Genomic DNA, 13,725 nt, shown 5'->3' with positions numbered 1-13,725 from the left:
GGGAATGAGGCCCATAAATTACTTGCAGACACAACAACAGCAGCAGCAATAGAGTCTTAAAATCATAGAGCTCCTATGGAATTAGAAAAATTAAATCATAAGACTATGCAGGAGGAATTTAAAAAAATTAACATATTTATTAAAAGTTTCTTGCACCCACACGTATATATACAAGGGGGTGAAACCAACAGATAGAGAACATACAAACTTAGCAAGTGCACATAAACGTCTCCCTCCAACCTCATCTTTCAACCTCCCATTTTTAAAAACAGAATAAATTTTTAAAAGTGGGCAAGAATTTTTTTAAGCACTCGAAAAATGAGATATAACTTTCATTTGATTTTGTAAAAAAAATCTACTGTCCATGGTTTTAAACCTTTTTTTAAAGGACATATTTTATTCATTTCTTCTGTCAAAATATTACAGCTTTTGCTTTCAGCATACAGTCAGACCTCCATATCCACAGATTCTTTATCCACAGATTCAAGTATGCATGGATAGAAAATATTCAAAAATATATAAATTCCCAAAGGCATGCCTTGATTTTGCCATTTTATTTAAGGGACATGATTTTATTATCCATTGTATTTAATAAGACTTGAACATCCACAGATTTTGTTATCCACAGGAAGTCCTGGAACCAAACCCCAGCAGATACCAAAGGCCCACTGTAATTTTATGTCACTTAAGGATTCTCATGCTTGAGCCACACCTGTTAATGCAATTGTCCTGGTATAGTATAGACTGTATTCTGATTTTTATTCTACCATTGCCCACAAAAAATATTATAACAAATCCTTCAAATTCCGTATACAGAAAAAAACCCGGCTTCTCTATTTTGTACATGGGGTTCTGAAGCCTTGTGCATAAGATCCAAATGTAGAAAATCCCATTATAGGTTCACCTTTGAGTCTCCATAGGTCGGATACGACTGGAAGACAAACAACACACACACACACACACCAGTACTCCATGTAACCAAGAAGATATGTCCAAATTATGAGCAAATTTACAATTATGCACAAGTTGCATCCATACTGCCATCAATAAAATTGAAATTAAATGTTTATTGCTTTCATTATCACTCATAAAGAAAGATAGTAACAGCAACTCATTATTATGTTTGATCTTTTCTCCTGCAGCATTATCTATAAAATGCAAGACCTCTTCCCAGAAAGCTTAACTTTGGGGTAGAATAACCACATGTGAACTAGAATACCCTGTTTCCTGCAATCCACCCAACATAAAAAGTCTTATTTGAAGCCAAGGCAACTGAAAGGGTTTTGATTTGGAGAGGTCCCTTATATTATAGAGGTCTCCATATAAGACTACTTGACCAATTTGTCTCAGTAGAAGATTCTGATTCAGGTCCATTATAGAATCATAGAGCTGGAAGAGACCCCAAGGGCCATTCAGTCCAACCCTGTGCCATACAGGAACAGAAAGTCTAAACACTTCTGACAAATAGGGCCATTTCCAAAGGAGACTCAACCACACATCGAGGCATCATATTCCATTGTTGAACAGCATTTACTGGCATAAATTTCTTCCTAATATTTAGGTGAAATCTCTTTTCCTGTAGCTTGCATTCATTGCTACAGGCCCTGTTCTCTGGAGCAGCAGAAAACAAGCTTGCTCCCTCCTCAATATGACATCCCTTCAAATATTTAAACAGGGCTTTCATATTACCCCTTAATTGTCTCTGCTCAAGCCTAAACATACCCAGCTCCCTATGTTGCTCCTCATAGGGCATGGTTTCCATTTTGGTTGCCCTCCTCTGCATACCCTCCAGCTTCTCAACATCTTTCTTGAACTGTGGTGCCCAGAACAGGACACAGTATTCCAGGTGAGGCCTTACCAAAGAAGAATAGAGTGATACTATTCCTTCCCTGTATCTAGATACTATGCTCCTACTGGTGCAGCCTAAAATTACATTGGATGTTTTAGCTGCTGCATCACATTGCTGACTTAATAGCTTTTGCATGTACTGTTGTCCAACCAGGCGACCCCCATCCTATTATCTGTGCATTTATTTTTTTCTGTCTAAATGACATTTCTCCTTGTTGAAATTCATTTTGTTAGTTTTGGCCCAATTCTCAGTCTGTCAAGCCAGGTCATTTTGAATTCTATTATTAGCTGCACCTTCTAATTTAGTGTCATCTACAAATTTGATAAGCATGCCCTCTATTCCATCTTCCAAGTCATTGATAGAGATGTTGAATAGCACTGGGCCCAAGACAGAACCCTGATCTCCAGGTTGAAGAGGAGCCATTGCTGAACACCCCCATGGGTTCAGCCAGTCAATCAATTGCAAATCCACCTAACAATTGGTTGTTTGGACAATACCACTGTTGTATTGAAAACTCAGGTCACCAGAAGAAAGGCCACAGGAAACTCCAGATGGATAAAGGTTAACTGACAAAATGGCAAATAAACTCTCACCCCTCAAATAAAAAGATAATGGTGGGGAACTGCACCTTTTTCACTTGAGGCATTTACAGTGAGTGGGTTAACCACAGTATAAGTGGCTTGGTGATGAATAAGATTATTCTTCCAACTGAAACTTTTACCACTCTCAAGACATTTAATTAGTTTCTCCCCTTTGTGCATTACTTGATGACAAGTCAGGCTTGTCTTTTGATTGAACCTTTTCCTCTGTTCTAGCCATTTAAACAGTTTCCCTCCTCTGTTAGTTGCTTGATGACAAGAAGTGCCTTCCACCTGAAGTTTCTTCCACACTCCAAGCATGTAAATGGTTTCTCCTCTCTGTGTGTGTCACTTGATGACAGGTGAGGCTTATGTTCTAATTGCAACTTTTTCATTTTCCAAGGATATAAGTGGATTCTCCGTTGTGTGTTTCTTGATGACGAATGAGACTTTTCCTATGCCAGAAACTCTTGCCACACTCCAAGCATTGAAATCGTCTCTCCCCTGTGTGCACAGCTTGATGATTAATGAAGCCTGCCTTCCGAGTGAAGTGCTTTCCACAGTCCAAGCATTGGAATGGTTTCGCTCCTGTGTGTGTTGCTTGATGACGAGAGAGGCTTGTCTTCCAGCTGAAACCTTCCCCGCATACCAAGCACTGAAATGGTTTCTTCCCTGTGTGTGTGATTTGATGATGTCTGAGGTATGTTTTCCGAGTGAAGTGTTTCCCACACTCCAAACATTTAAATGGTCTGTCTCTTGGGTAGGTTCTTGAAGGTGGCATTAAGTATGCTTGCCACTTGAAGCTCTCTCCACATGTCACATACTCAAATGGCATCTCTCCTGTGTGACTTACGTTATGGGACGACAGAGCGAAGGTATTTCCACTGTCACCACCTCTGGATGACTGTTTCTCTGTGTAAATACTCATATGATGATTAAGGCTGGCATTGCACCTGAAGCTTCCCTCATATGCAACAGAAAGACATTTATTCTTTTCTTTTTCGTTTTGTGTTCTTTCTCGGATTGCAATTTCACAAATGTTGTCATTTTGCCAAACAGGGCATGTGCCACTCTTCTCATCAGTGTCACTTTCTCTTTCATTCTCCTCCATCTGTTTACACTGGGCTCTTTGCATCCACACCCTGCATGGTTCTTCCTCCCTCTCCTTCTCTTCTTCATCAGCACCTGGGAGGGACAGAAAATAACTCTTCAGAGTCCAAGAGAGAACTTAAGACAGAAGTCAGAGGTAACATAATTTGCTAGCTAATCGATTTGCATCAATCTCCAGTAGCTATTGGAGAGAGGGAGATGGGACCCTAGTGCCTCAATCAGCTTCCTAAGAGACCAGCTTCACTCCATCAACTCCTTCCTTCAAATCCTGCTCTCAGGATTTTGGAATCTTGGGGTATCCCAGTTAATTCCACTTGCATTAAAAATCTTCTCTTTATGTGTGTTTTCTGACATTTCTTTCTCATTGTAAGCTTGGGAACAGATAAAGGAGTTTATCACACTGGAGGAATTTCTTTTAATTTTGAATGAAAAGAAAGTGAGGCCAGAACACATTCACATGAATTCGCTAGTTTAGCGAATTCATGTGAATGCGAATTGCGTTCGAACTGCTTTCCCATTGCCCGAAAATAGCATGCCATTGCCCGAATTTACGTGTGGTAGTCTATCACGCAATAATGTGAAACCCATGATTGTGTTCAGACTGACTTCCCATTGCCCGAAATTGCAAGTGGTAGTCTATCACATACTAACGTTAAACCCCATGATTGCATTCGGATTGCCATTGGATTATACTTCCAATTTCCCTTGTCTGATAAACTCCCAGGTCTGATTTGTGTGTGACAGAGAGGAAGTGGGTGGAAGTATGTTTTAGGCTATGAACGAATTAAGGTAAAGCCCACGAATTTACATGATGGAGTGTTGCTTATTCTATGCTTACATTTAGGGATTCTGATAGTTCTGTCTACAGAAGTCATACTGTTAACTTCTCTGGTTACTGAAATAAAGTTTTGCTGCTGAAGTGCAGAACGCTGGTTTACTGAACTAAAGGAAGTAGGCAGTTCCTGACATCCTTCTCTTTACAGAAAAAACAGGGTACAAACCGCAGAATAGTTTTTAACTTTGTGTGAGGAGGGAGGCTCAACAGTGATAGGATGTTATTTGCCTGTTTGGAGAAGGGCAAATGATTGGTTCCAACCATTATCATGGAAGCATCTTTACCTATAAAGACTCTTACAAGCACAATGTATACTTTGAAGCATCCTCGCATGATCAGTGTAGGTGTTTTAAAGCTGGATTCAAGGATAGCTTTTAGACTGCTTTTAGGGGTTTTTAAAAAGTGTTTTAATGTGTTTTTTTTAATTTAAAAATCTCTGTATTGATTTATTTTTTTTATTTGCTCATTGCCTTGGGAGTCCTTGTGGGACGGCAATACAGAAATACTTCCTACTCCCTACTGGCCTAGTAACAAGCATAGCATAGACTGCGGGCAGACTTTATTATTCTTGAGCAACCGTTGTCTTAATATTTCTAGTGCTTGATCATTTAGCACAAATGTCAGATTGATAATTAAGACTAAACTACACAGGACACTTGGTGGTTCAATTTTTCTGTTTTTGGGATGGATATATCCCCTCCCCCCAGTCAATTTTTTTGCAGGATGCTCAAGTCCACTTGGGCCTCCTGTTCCATGGGACTGGTAGAAAGAGAAGAAGACCACACACCATGTGGATAGACTCAATCAAAGAGGCCATGGCCCTGGGCTTGTGGAACCTAAGCAGAGTGGCTGAGAGCAAGAGGTCTTGGAGGTGTTTCATTCATGGGGTCGCCATGAGAACAGTTTAACAAGTTTAATATTGAAACTTGAATTTCTGAACTGAAGCAATGGTGTATATGACAGTAGTAGCAGCAGCAAGAATAGGCATAGCAAGTCATGGGGGAGGGGGTTATCGCTAAAAGTGCTTAATCCTCCACCAGTGGTTCATGCTTAACCCAACACCATCTCCTCTAACCTTGACCACAGTCAAGGGTTTACTGAGAGGAGAGACCAGATACCAGTCAGGCTAGTAGATCATGATTTGGTTTGCTTTAACACAGTGAAACTGAAGAGGAGCTCAAAAGACATTTTCCAACATGGTAAACAGAACTGATCACAAGAAAGGAAGTCTTACCCAGGGATGACACCATCTCCCAGTTCTCCTTCATCACCTCCTTATGAAGTGCCATTTGGTCTGGATCCAACAGAGCCCACTCTTCCTCGGTGAAATCCACCGCCACCTCTTCGAAAGTCTCCTAAAGAAAGGCATGTTATATTCATGAGCAAAAAAGGCGAACCTCAGTCAGAAAAGAGAAAAGAATGTCACACTGGGTTGTGCAAAAGAACCTAAGGGCTCCTCCAGATGGAATAAATGCAGCTGATGGCTGCTGTATTTGCTGCTGCAGTTCTCAGGGTTTTTTTTTTTAAATTAACCAAATGTTGTCTCAATTCCTGACATCAGCAGCAACATTTTATTCCATCCCAGAGGGTGCCCTCCCCATTCTGGGATGCATCAGAACAAAAAATCTATATGGGGCTTGCAATTCACACTGGGTTAAATTGCCACTAACTGTTTGCCATTGCTTTTCCCTGAGGCTGAGAGCATGTGACTTGGCCAAGGTCAGCCAGTGGATTCATGGCCAACTGGGAATTGAATCCTGCTGTCAAGATGCATAGTCCAGCACTCAAACCACTACACGACATGTGCATGTGCCTTCAAATCACTGTTGGCATAGGACAACCCCATCAATTTCTTAGGGTATTCTTAAGCAAGGAATATTCAGAAGTGGTTTTGCCAATTCCTTCTTCTGGAATAGGGTCTACAGCCTCTGGTATTCATCGGCAATCTTCTATCCAAGTACTAGACAGAGCTGAGCCTGCTTAACTTCCAAGATCAGATGGGATCTGGTGACTTTTTACAGGAATAAAAAAAATCTAGAGAAGTTGCAAATGGATGCCAAGGCAGCACCAGGACTGACTAACTGGTAAGAAGAAAGGAACTTTGTTGGAAAAGATTTCACTTCCTCCCCTTAATCTAGAAGATCCTAGGATCTTTATAAAATGGACTTTATCAGCTCCTTAATGAGTAACTCTGGTCCAAAACACACTGCAGAAATATTCCAGTTTGAGACCACTTTAACTGGCCTTGCTCAGTGCTAAGGAATTCTGGGAAATGTAGTTTTGTGAGACATTTAGCTTTCTCTGTTGAGAACTCTGGGGCAACAATAAACTACAATTCCCAGGATTTCCTAGCATTGAGCCGGGGTAGTTAAAGCAATCTCAGACTGGATATTGCTGCAGTGTGTTTTGGACTGAGGCAGCACAAAAAGACAGCTTGTGTAGGGTGAGGGAAATGTGCAGGTGATACAAGCACTGAATTTGCCCTTTTTTCATCCTACCCACAATCGTGCTCCTTACCTGATCCATTCTCACTGAAACTGTTCTGAGTGCATCATAATGAGGGGATGTGCTTGTATTTTTAGGGCCTGTCCTCATTCCAGCTCCTGTAAGGAACAGAAAAGGCAAAACGGAGGGTTATTTACCATGCTCTCAGTTTCTGATTTAAATCTAGCCATAGATTAACACAATTGTTGCCTAGGGTTGCCTGTCATAACATACACATAACTGGAAAGTAACAGCAGAAGCAAAGGAACCTAAAGGTTAACAGAGGTACCAAAAATACCTTCTTAAACATATTGGAAGCAAGCAAGTGGCCCAAGGGGGGGGGGGATTGCCAACAGAAAAACTAAGGAAAAAGCACTGAAATCTAGGCAAGAAAGGAAAATCAGGGCAGAGATGTATTTTTTTAAAAAAAATACAGAGAAAAGCATCTGGATAAATTATTTTTAAAATAGGGAGAGAAATGAGAGCCTCCTCTGTCAGTCTTAGATTTAGTTTTACCTCCCCAACTCATAGAGACACATGCATGCTCAGACTTACAAAGAAAAGGAGAAATGTAACTACATAGTAAACTATGTAGTTTGAATCTATTGCTCCCATGAAAATTGTGCATTTGTGATTAAGATTTTCACATGACATCACGATTAAAATTTCATTATCCCGGGAATATCTTGTGAAAGTCACGCAATTGCGATAAAGCTTTTCACACAACGTTGTGTTGAAAAGCAACCAAGTGCCATTAACCCGTGAATAACCAGGCAATAAACAGCAACAAATCATTCATGGGATTTTCCTGTGAATGATTTGTTGCTGTTTATTGCCTAGTTATTCCTTGGATAATTACTCCTGTGTGTAAAAATGTTAATTTTAGTTTTAATTGCGATTGCTCAGTTTTCACGGGATGATCCCTGTTTAAACTACCAATTTCCCCCCATGATTTTCATGGGATAATCCCTGTTTAAACTACCAATTTTCCCCTGTGTGATAAAGTAAAAGGTCTCTGGAGCAACAGAAAACAAGCTTGCTTCTTCTTCAATATGCTGTTGTTGTTAACTGCCCTGAAGTCAACCTCAACTCATGACAACCCTGTGGATGAGGCATCTCCAAGACCCCCTGTCCTCCACTGCTCAGATCCTGCAGGCTCAGGTCTATGGCCTCTTTGATTGAGTCTAAACATCATGTAGTCTTTCTCTCTTTCCACTATGAATCGTCTTTTCCAATGATTCATGCCTCCACATGATGTGGCCAAATTACAATTTAATAATCCTGGCTTCCAGGAAGAGTTTGGGATTGATCTGTTCTAGAACTCATTTGTTTGTCTTCTTGACAAGACACTTTATTTTCAGCACTCTTGTCCACCATCACATCTCAAAAGAATTTATTTTCTTTCTAATGGCTGTCTTCACTGTCCAGATCTCACATCTGTACATAGTGATGGGGAATACGATGGCCTGGACTTTAGTGTTAAGAATTATATTTTTGCACTTGTCCAGTTCTTTCAAAGCTGCTCTTTCTCATCCTTGTCTTCTTCTTACTTCTTGACTGCACTCACCATTCTGATCCAGATTTGAACCATGGAATGGGAACTCTTTGACTATTTCAGTTTTCTCATTATCTAGGATGATTTTTTGTAGATCTTATGTGTCCATTATTTTTGTTTTCCTCTTCAGTAATTGCTCCAGATGTGTGTTGGTTTCTGCTAGTAGTATTGTGTCGTCCACATATCTTAGATTGCTAATGTTCTTTCCTCTACTTTCCACACCTGCCTCTTAGTCTAAGCCTGCTCTGTGTATAACTTGATTATCATAATAAGTGATCTATATTCAGGACAAGAAGCTGCCATCAGAACTGAATATGGAGAAACAGAATGGTTCCCCATTTATTCAAACTGTATGCTTTTCATGATCTCTGTATGACATCCCTTCAAATATTTAAACAAGGCTATCATGTCACCTCTTTGGAGCTCAGAACTGGACACAGTATTCCAGCTGAGGTCTGACCAAAGGTAGTCAGGATACGAACTCATATGGATGTAACCCTTTCCTTAATCCTTGGTCCCTTACACACACATCAGTTCAAAGTGCTGGTTAGGATGCACAAACTGGTTAATATGCTGCAACTTACACAGCCCAGATATTTTGTGCAGACTGAATGGAAGGAAGGAAAACAAAGACATCCCTCTTTATTCCTTACCTACTGAAGGGAACATATTCTCCCCCTTTTGCAAACTTCGAATGGATTCAGAAGTAGATTTATCCACCTTTATCTCCTTATCCACAAAGAAGGCCAGCTGTAGAAGAAACAGTGAGGAAAATAAAAGAATGAGATTAGGCAAAGAAAGCAAGACCACGAACTCTGGGTGGTTAAAGCTAATTAAGCTGTTTATAGCATTCAAACAATTTAAAACAAATATACTAAGAAGCAAAAGTAAAACAAAAAGACAACATAATATTAAGAGACTGTGCATTCAGTTTTCAGAAGCCTGTTGGAATAAAAATGTTTTCATCTGCCAACGGAAGGACAACAAGGAAGGAGCTAGTCCAACCACCCTAAAAGTTCCACAGCTTGGGAGCAACTCCAGAAAAAGCCCTATCTCACATTCCAAGCAGATGTGCCCTAAAGGGTGGTGATACTTCAAAGCACACTCAAATGGTAAAATACAGCCTGGACTTGAGCCACATAGGGCTTTATAGGTCAAGACAAACACTCTAAATTATACCTGAATCAGAACAACAGCCAGTGAACATGTTGTAACAAGAGGGTCATATCCTCCCTGTAACCAGCTCCAGTTAATCATCTGGTTGCAGCACTTTGGACTAGCTGACATTTCTGAACACTCTTTAAAAGCAAGCCCATGTACAGCATGTTGCAGTACCACAACAAGCTGTAATGAAGGCATGCACCACTGAGGCCAAATTAGACAACTCCAAAAAATATGGACCAATGGCACAGTAGTTTTAGCTGTACAACTCATCTACCACAGAAACCTAAACATCCAGGCTCAGGGCTAAATCCAGGAGAACACCTAAACAGTGTCTTCGGGGGGAGTTTAGCCCTACAGCATAGTCTGAATTCCTAATCCTCATTTCTTGATCTGCCTTTCAGCTGATCAGAAGTCCCTCTGGCTCGTCTGGATTAAACTTCTATTTGTTCATGAACTTTCAAATACAGGTTGAGTCTCCCTTATCCAAAATGCTTAGGACCAGAAGTGTTTTGGATTTCAGGGTCCCCCCCCCCCCCGATTTTGGAATATTTGCATGTACATAATGAGACATTGGAGATGGGACCCAAGTTTAAACAGAGGAAAATAATCTAATCTGAGATGTGGTGCTGGGGAAGAATGCTGAGGATACTGTGGATGGCCAAGAAGGCAAAACAAGTAGGTCTTTGAGCAGATACAGTCAGAAATCTCCCTGGAAGCCAAGATGATCAAATTGAGGCCATTGTACTTTGTTCACATCATGGGAAGGAATGACTCACTAGAAAAAGTAAAGCTAGGAAATGTGGAGGGTAGCAGAAAGAAAGCAAAAGCATATGCAAGATGGCTAGATTCAATCAGGGAGGTCACAGGCATGAAGCTAGAAGCTTTAAGCAGAGTAGTGGAGGACAGATGAGCTTGGAGATGTCTCATCCACAGTGCCTCCATCAGTCAGGGATGACCTGAGGGCAGTTAACAACAAACAAATACTCCTTAGACACATAGCCTGAAGGTGATTTTATACACAATAATTTAAATAGTTTTGTGCATGAAACAAAGTCTGTATACACTAAACAATCAGAAAACAAAGGTGTCACTCAGTCACCCACGTGGACAATTCTGAATTTTGGAATATTTCAGATTTTGAAATTCTGGATAAGGGAGAGACAACCTGTATTTATGAAAATAAATATTCCCAGTACTCTGAAATGGCCAAGATGAAATGCTCTCACCTGCTGCTCTTTTAGCATCTTCTCTTCTGCCTGACTCAGGAGGAACCCTTCAGCCAGGGCCACTGCTTGGGAACTAGTCTCTGGCGTACACTCTCTCACCCAGTTCTTCATCTCTGTGGGGAGGATAGCCAGGAACTGTTCCAGAATCACCAGGTCCAGCATCTGTGCCTTTGTGTGTTGCTCTGGTTGTAGCCATAGGTAGCAGAGATTGTGGAGTTGGCTGCAAACTTCTCGGGGGCCCAAAACCTCCTGGTAGCAAAAATGTCTGAAGTGCTGGCACTGTGCATCTGAACTGAGTGCATCTTCCTCTAGGCTCTTCTTCAGTGTGCTTCCCATTAGTTCTTCTTCATGCTTGGTCTGACTAAGATGAGGGCCTTCTACATACTCATAGCCAAATGAGGCTTGGTGGTCCATTTTTGATCTGTTCTCCCATGTTTCCAACATGGCTGAAGGAGTACTTTCCTCTTTCAATCGATTCTCTCAGGCAAAATTATTGATGACAACAATCCTATAAAGTAAATAAAATAAAATATTATTTGAGTGAGGAATTCTGAAGACTCTCTTGAGGTCAGAGGCAGAAGGATGTTTTACAGTTCAAAACAGTTTTTTCTTTATAGCAAACAGCTAACATGACTGAAAAGCTAGCTAGGTGAGAACGTTTCCTTTCCTTCTTTTTTCTTTTTTAATTTTTATGTGGCAACATCATTCTCACATTCCACCATGATGTTAACTTTAATCATTTAACATTCAAAAGTTTCAAATAACAAATACTGTATATACTTGTGTATAAGTCGACCTCAAGTATAAGTCGAGGGCAGGTTTTGGGAGCAAAATCATGGATTTTGATATGACCCGTGGATAAGCCGAGGGTCAAACTCAGGGGCATGTAACAAAGGATCTAAATGGGGCAGGGAGGACACCACTCTGCTCCCTCCTTCTCCCTCTCTGAATCTCTCCCAAGGGTCACAGTCTCGGCATGCAAAGTGTGGACCCAAAGCTCCGATTTCTCTATCCTCCCTGCCTTCCCCACAACTTTCCCAAGGTTCAGGGCTTGCAAAAAGGGGAACCTCAAGCTCCGATTTCTCTATCCTCCCTGCCATCCTCACAACTTTCCCAAGGCTCACAGAACAGTATTACCGTATTGACTGTATTGCTATAAATCAACATAGGATTATGGAGCCCATTTTGGGGCTTAATTTTTCGATTTATAGATGCACATATACAGGAATTCATGACCCATTTGTTAATTCCTATCTAGAAACTTTTGGCATTTTCCACAGAAAATGTTAAATTGTTTATCTCACAGTGAAAATTAAATTGATTTTCCTTATATATTTTCTGTCAATTTGATCATCAAAATAGTAATATGCCTGTATGCTTATTTTATCATATTTAATTTCTTTGCAAATAATTCGCCCGTGCTTATCTCAAATATATCTCATTATGGGTGATTCTCCCCATTCCCCATTCCTGAAACTTATTTCCTTCTTGACATGCACAGCAGCATCCTTCCGCTTGTTCTCTCCCAAACAATTCATACTGAACATAGCCCTGTTTAAATACTTGAAGGGATGTCATATTGAGGAGGGAGCAAGCTTGTTTTCTGCTGCTCTAAAGACTAGGACCCAGAGCAATGGATGCAAGCTACAGGAAAAGAGATTCCACCTCAACATTAGGAAGAACTTCCTGACAGTAAGGGCTGTTCGACAGTGAACACACTCCCTTGGAGTGTAGTGGAGTCTCCTTCTTTGGAGGTCTTTAAACAGAGTCTGGATGGCCATCTGTCGGGGATGCTTTGATTTGGATTTCCTGCATGGCAGAAGGGGGTTGGACTGGATGGGCCCTGTGGTCTCTTCTAGCTCTACGATTCTATGAACTAAGCACTCTCTAAGTGGTTTACAATGCGTAAGCTAATTGCCCCCAATATGCTGGGCACTCATTTTATGGAAGGATGGAAGGCTGACTGGACCTTGGAGCCCTCCTCTAGGATCAACATTGTGGGTGAGGTATCAGCATTTGACCACTGCGCCACCAGGGCTCTAGGCAGGACATGAGGGTGTAATGGGGGATCTGTTCTGGACCCCCCCCCCACACACACACAAACAGAGACTTGCCGATATTCAAGCCCCATAGGCTTGAATGGGGTGCATGCCCACAAGCGTGCACAAGGTGTACCCCATTGAATTTAACGGCGGTTGCCCCTCCGTGAATATTCATGACCGCGGATCTCAAGTCCATGAGAACGGAAGAGCGAGTGTACTCACACTGACCCATGGATAAGTCAACCCAGTTTTATGAGGTCAAATTTTTGATTAAAATTTCTAGACTCATATACAGTATATACCGTAGCTCCCTCCTTCTTGTCAGGTCCTTGTGGCACCAGGACTCACCCTCTGCTCTACACCCACCTTCTGGATAGCAGCAAGGTTGTTGTTGTGTGCCTTCAAGTAGTGCCTTCAACTGATGGCGATCCTATCACAGGGTTGTCTTGGCAAGATCTGCCCAGAAGGGGTTTGCCTTTGCCTCCATCTAAAGCTGAGACAGTGTGACGTGTCACTCAGTGGATTTCTGTGGATGAGTAGGGATTCAAACTCAGGTCTCCAGAGCTGCAGTTCAGCATTCAAACCATCACGCCAGGCTGGTTTTCTTATCTAGAAGCAAGAATTCAAAGACATAGCTGTGTTAGTCAAGAAAATCAGCACACAAAGGGATCTTGTAGCACACTGGAGATTAACAGAAAGAAAGAAGTTGATAGCATAACCTTTCCTAGACTGGAGCCTCCTTCCTCAGATGGATGGGTCTCTGTATGCCTCATCAAGAGGCTCCTTCTAGGAAACTGAAGGCAACTCTATGCCTGGGCATCACTTTTCCGGAGATGGGGAGAATTTTCCTAGAGAGGCGCTTCAGGGAACTGCAATGGACTC

The 13,725-nt window shown here is 41.4% G+C and overlaps 1 protein-coding gene across 1 annotated transcript; it reads right to left on the bottom strand.

Moving 5' to 3' along the window:
* Positions 1–2,206: 2,206 nt before the first annotated feature.
* LOC121924274 (zinc finger protein with KRAB and SCAN domains 7-like) lies at positions 2,207–13,271 on the bottom strand. The gene is made up of 6 exons (XM_042455589.1): positions 13,210–13,271; positions 10,802–11,309; positions 9,065–9,161; positions 6,890–6,975; positions 5,607–5,727; positions 2,207–3,612 (listed from the first exon to the last, which is right to left on the bottom strand). The coding sequence occupies exons 2-6, from the start codon at positions 11,243–11,245 to the stop codon at positions 2,819–2,821; spliced, it is 1,542 nt and encodes a 513-aa protein (XP_042311523.1). The 5' UTR covers positions 11,246–11,309; positions 13,210–13,271; the 3' UTR covers positions 2,207–2,818.
* Between the last annotated feature and the right edge of the window lie 454 nt (positions 13,272–13,725).

Source organism: Sceloporus undulatus, chromosome 2 (assembly GCF_019175285.1).
Source record: "Sceloporus undulatus isolate JIND9_A2432 ecotype Alabama chromosome 2, SceUnd_v1.1, whole genome shotgun sequence".
NCBI lineage: Eukaryota > Metazoa > Chordata > Lepidosauria > Squamata > Phrynosomatidae > Sceloporus > Sceloporus undulatus.
This window is presented reverse-complemented; position numbering and strand designations above follow the sequence as displayed.